This window comes from Otolemur garnettii, unplaced genomic scaffold, assembly GCF_000181295.1.
Source record: "Otolemur garnettii isolate 467f Iridium unplaced genomic scaffold, OtoGar3 scaffold00029, whole genome shotgun sequence".
NCBI classification, from domain to species: Eukaryota; Metazoa; Chordata; class Mammalia; order Primates; family Galagidae; genus Otolemur; species Otolemur garnettii.
The window spans coordinates 13,914,917-13,918,588 of NW_003852424.1; the positions used below are offsets into that span (position 1 = coordinate 13,914,917).

At 54.4% G+C, this 3,672-nt stretch overlaps 1 protein-coding gene and 1 pseudogene across 3 annotated transcripts in view; one reads left to right on the forward strand and one right to left on the reverse strand.

The window, feature by feature from the left end:
* Window positions 1-282: 282 nt before the first annotated feature.
* Window positions 283-3,672, forward strand: part of STK11 (serine/threonine kinase 11) — a 29,724-nt gene continuing 26,334 nt past the window's right edge. For 2 of the 3 annotated variants that reach the window (XM_023512523.1, XM_012804513.2), the window contains exon 1: window positions 283-1,572. In XM_023512523.1, coding sequence (XP_023368291.1) covers window positions 1,283-1,572 — 290 coding nt within the window. In that variant the 5' untranslated portion in view covers window positions 283-1,282. The remainder of the gene's footprint in view (window positions 1,573-3,672) is intronic. The other variant, XM_003788690.3, reaches the window with a different exon arrangement.
* On the reverse strand, window positions 2,180-3,054 carry LOC105886896 (annotated as a pseudogene).

Genomic DNA, 3,672 nt, shown 5'->3' on the forward strand with positions numbered 1-3,672 from the left:
AACGGTGCAATCATCAGCGGCAGTGGAGAAGGCCGAGGGGCGAGGCCTGACTGCTCAGCCAACGGGCGGGCACGTCGGCGCCACCCGGGGGCGTGCCCTGCGGCGGGGCGTACGGCGGAGGCGCAGGGAGGGGAGGGAGGTAAACAAGATGGCGGCGGTGTGTCGGGCTCGGAAGGGGGAGGAAGCTGAGCGCTCTCTGGAGTGAGGCGCGGGACAGCGGCGGGAAGGCGGGTGCGGCCGGCTGTTGCCGCGGCCTTGGATGGACTGGGCCCCCCTCGCCGCTCCGCCTATTCCACACTCGCGGCGGCCGCGGCGAGGGGGACGCGCCGCCTGGGCTTCGGCAGCTTCGAGATCCCCCCGGCCCGGAACCTGCGGCCTGTGCCGCCTCGGCCTCCCAGAACTCCGCGGAGCCCCCGTCGGCCTGCGGCTCGGTCGCTGAGGGCACTCGGGTCGTGGACTGAGCCAGCCGGACGCTCGTGGGGCGGGTGCTCGCCGGACGGTTTGGGGGCGTCCCGCGCCTCAGGGCCGGGGAGGCCGCGCGGGTCCAGACCTCGTGGGCGCCCGAAGCGGCTGGACCTCAGTTGAGCTGTTGGTTGTGGCGGGGGCGTGCCAGAGAAGCCCCCAGCCTCTCGAGATCCTCCACTGTAGGCAAGAGGGCGCTGCTCCTCAGTGGTCGGGATTGGCGACGGCGGCGACCGGCTGACTGCTCGCGCCTGGGACGGGCGGCTGGAGCGCAGGGGAGTCGCTGGAGGACCTCCTAGCAAAGTTTGTTTTCTCAGGTGTGGGGGGGGGTCCAGGGCCATAGCGAGCAGCACGGACCTCTCGGCGTGCGCCACGGGCCGGTGGGATGGACGGCCCAGAGAAGACTTTGCTTGGCCGTTTCTGTGCTTGCCCGCGGGTCTGAGGTCCCTAGAGGATGACCTAGCACCAAAGAGCCCCGGTCGGCCTCTCGAGGGCCCCCGTGGACTAGCTGACCCCAAGGCCTCAGTCCGGGTCGCGCCCTAACTCGCATTAGAGCCACCCTCCTGGACGCCTGGCGCCTGCGGGCGCAGCAGGCCCAGTACCGGGCTCGCAGCCCGAACTGACTTTTAGTACAATCGTTTCTGTTCAAAGAAAGATTTTTCCCTTTTGGTGGTTTTCGTTGCTTTTTCTTTTCCTTTTTCTTTCTTTTTTTTTTTTCTTTTTAAAGTTTTGGAGAAGGGAAGTTGGGATACAAGCAAGAACTGTTTACCCCCAGGAGGGTACGGGCTCGCCAGAGGGACGCCAGGGCTCCGTGTCCAGGATGGATGTGGTGGACCCGCAGCAGTTGGGCGTGTTCTCTGAGGGCGAGCTGATTTCGGTGGGCATGGACACGTTTATCCACCGTATAGACTCCACGGAGGTTATCTACCAGCCTCGCCGCAAGCGGGCCAAGCTCATCGGCAAGTACTTGATGGGGGACCTTCTGGGGGAAGGCTCCTATGGCAAGGTGAAGGAGGTGCTAGACTCAGAGACGCTGTGCCGGAGGGCGGTCAAGATCCTCAAGAAGAAGAAGTTGCGTAGGATCCCCAACGGGGAGGCGAACGTGAAGAAGTAAGTGGGGCTTTGTGGGGTGAGCCGCAGATTGTTGGCTCTTCCTTCCTCCTCACTTCCCTTCCTTTCTCCTGTCTGTTCCTTCTTCCTCTCCTCCCTTCCTTCCTCTTATAAAATGGAGCTGGTGGGCCAGTCCCCTGTTCTCTGTGCCAAAGGAAGTGTGGTTGGAAACCTGCATGAAGACTTTCACCAAGTCAGGGTCAGTTGTTGCAGTGTTATGTGTTTGCTTGGGCTCTTAGACCCCAGGTAAAATGCCTTGGTAGCAGCAGTCCCTGGAAATAGGGTGCACCCACTCCTCCGTCCACTTGGCCCTTCCTGCTGTCCAGAGAATATAGGTGCTCAGATGAAACTGCTTGTATGTGTTAGGGTCTTGGGAGTTTGTGCTCTGCCGCCAGCAGGTTTTCTGTGCAGTGTGTGGCTGTTACCAGGGCCAGGCAGAATGTGATTTGTTGATCTTGTTGGAGGGGAACCCTGCAGTTGCCAAAAATAATTGTTTGCACCAGCTTATCAGTCAGCAAGAGGCAAACTCAGCCCTTTCTCGCTGGCCTGGGTTGTGGCACTGGAAATATCCCTGGCTTAGGTGCTGGCATCCTTCCCTAAAGGGGGAATCTACTTTCTGTGCTGCTTTCTACCTTACTTTTTTTTTAAAAACAAGAGAAAAAAACCCACACAGGATTCAGTCTTAATTTTTGTTATTCAAAAAAAGCTTCATTTTCTTATTTAGCTTTCTGACTCTGTGCTTGTGCCTTCAACACTTTCACCATGAATTTCTGCTCCTCAATAAGGAAAGCAGGCTTGATTCTGTCCTGAACACATTTACACATTTAGCACACATGGAATCACCATAGGCCCTGCTGACGTGTTTTTTTTTTTTTTAAATTGAATGGTAACTATGTATATTAATGCACTTCTGGGGTACAGTGTGGGGTTTTCACACACAATCCGAAACACTTCCATCAAACTGGTTAACATAGTCTTCGTGTCGTTTTCTTAGTTATTATTTTAAAACGTTCACATTCTGCTCTTAGAAAGATTCACTTGTACCCTTGTAAGATAAACCTCAGAAGTGATCCCTCCAATCCCCCTCCCTCTACCCGTTCCCCCCTCTCCTCTTCCTCCCCCCTTCCCATATTCTTAGGCGGTTATTAGGTTATAGCTTACATATAAAAGGTATAAATTAGTTTCATAATAGGGGTGTGTACATTGGATACTTTTTCTTCCATTCTTGTCCTTTTTTTTTTTTTTTTTAAGACAACCTCATAAGAACTTTAAGTCTCACACCGTGAACCCCTTGAAGTCTGCCTGGGCACACACCACATGCAGATTTTGGTGCTTTCCCAACCTTCTTGGTATAAAGGTAAACAATTCTGTTACCAGGGGTTCGAGATAGCCTGGTTTTGTTAGAGACTGTATTGTAGGAAAGCCTATGATGGTACCTCAAACGCTGCACCATTTTGAGTGCCTCTAGACAGCATCCCCGGAAGAGGCTACCTTACTTTTTCAACATACTTCTTTAGCTGCATCCCAGACATGTCCAGATCTATGGCTAAGAAGCTCCTCCTAAGGACAGCTTAAGGGGTGCCCCTTCCTTATCAGTACCAGATGCTCTGTACCCGCCCTTCCAGAGCCCCTGATTCTCAGTGCTCTTAACTTTTAAGACTTCACCTCCCTTTTCTAAGAAAGGACCTTACTTATCTCCCAGGCTAGACCCGGGACTGTTGGAGACACCCTGTAGGGATAGACATGACCTTGGGAGGAGGTCCTGGGAAAGGCTGCTGCCTGTGTCTGCTCTTGCCTTCCTCATTCCCAGAGGCCTGGCGGGCTCTTGCTCAGTTTAACTAGCATTTGGGGAGAAACCAGAGTGACATAGGCTCCAAAGTTATCACGTGAGGAGCTGGAACTGTTGGGTTTAAAATGGTACCAATTGGAAAGGTTGAGGTGTTTCCCATAAGGCTTTTTAAAGTCTTAGTGCCCAGGTTCGGCGCCTGTAGCTCAGTGGCTAGGGTGCCAGCCACATACACCAGAGCTGGTAGGTTCAAACTCAGCCTGGGTCTGTCAAGCAACAGTGACTACTACAACCCCCCCCCCCAAAAAAAAAAT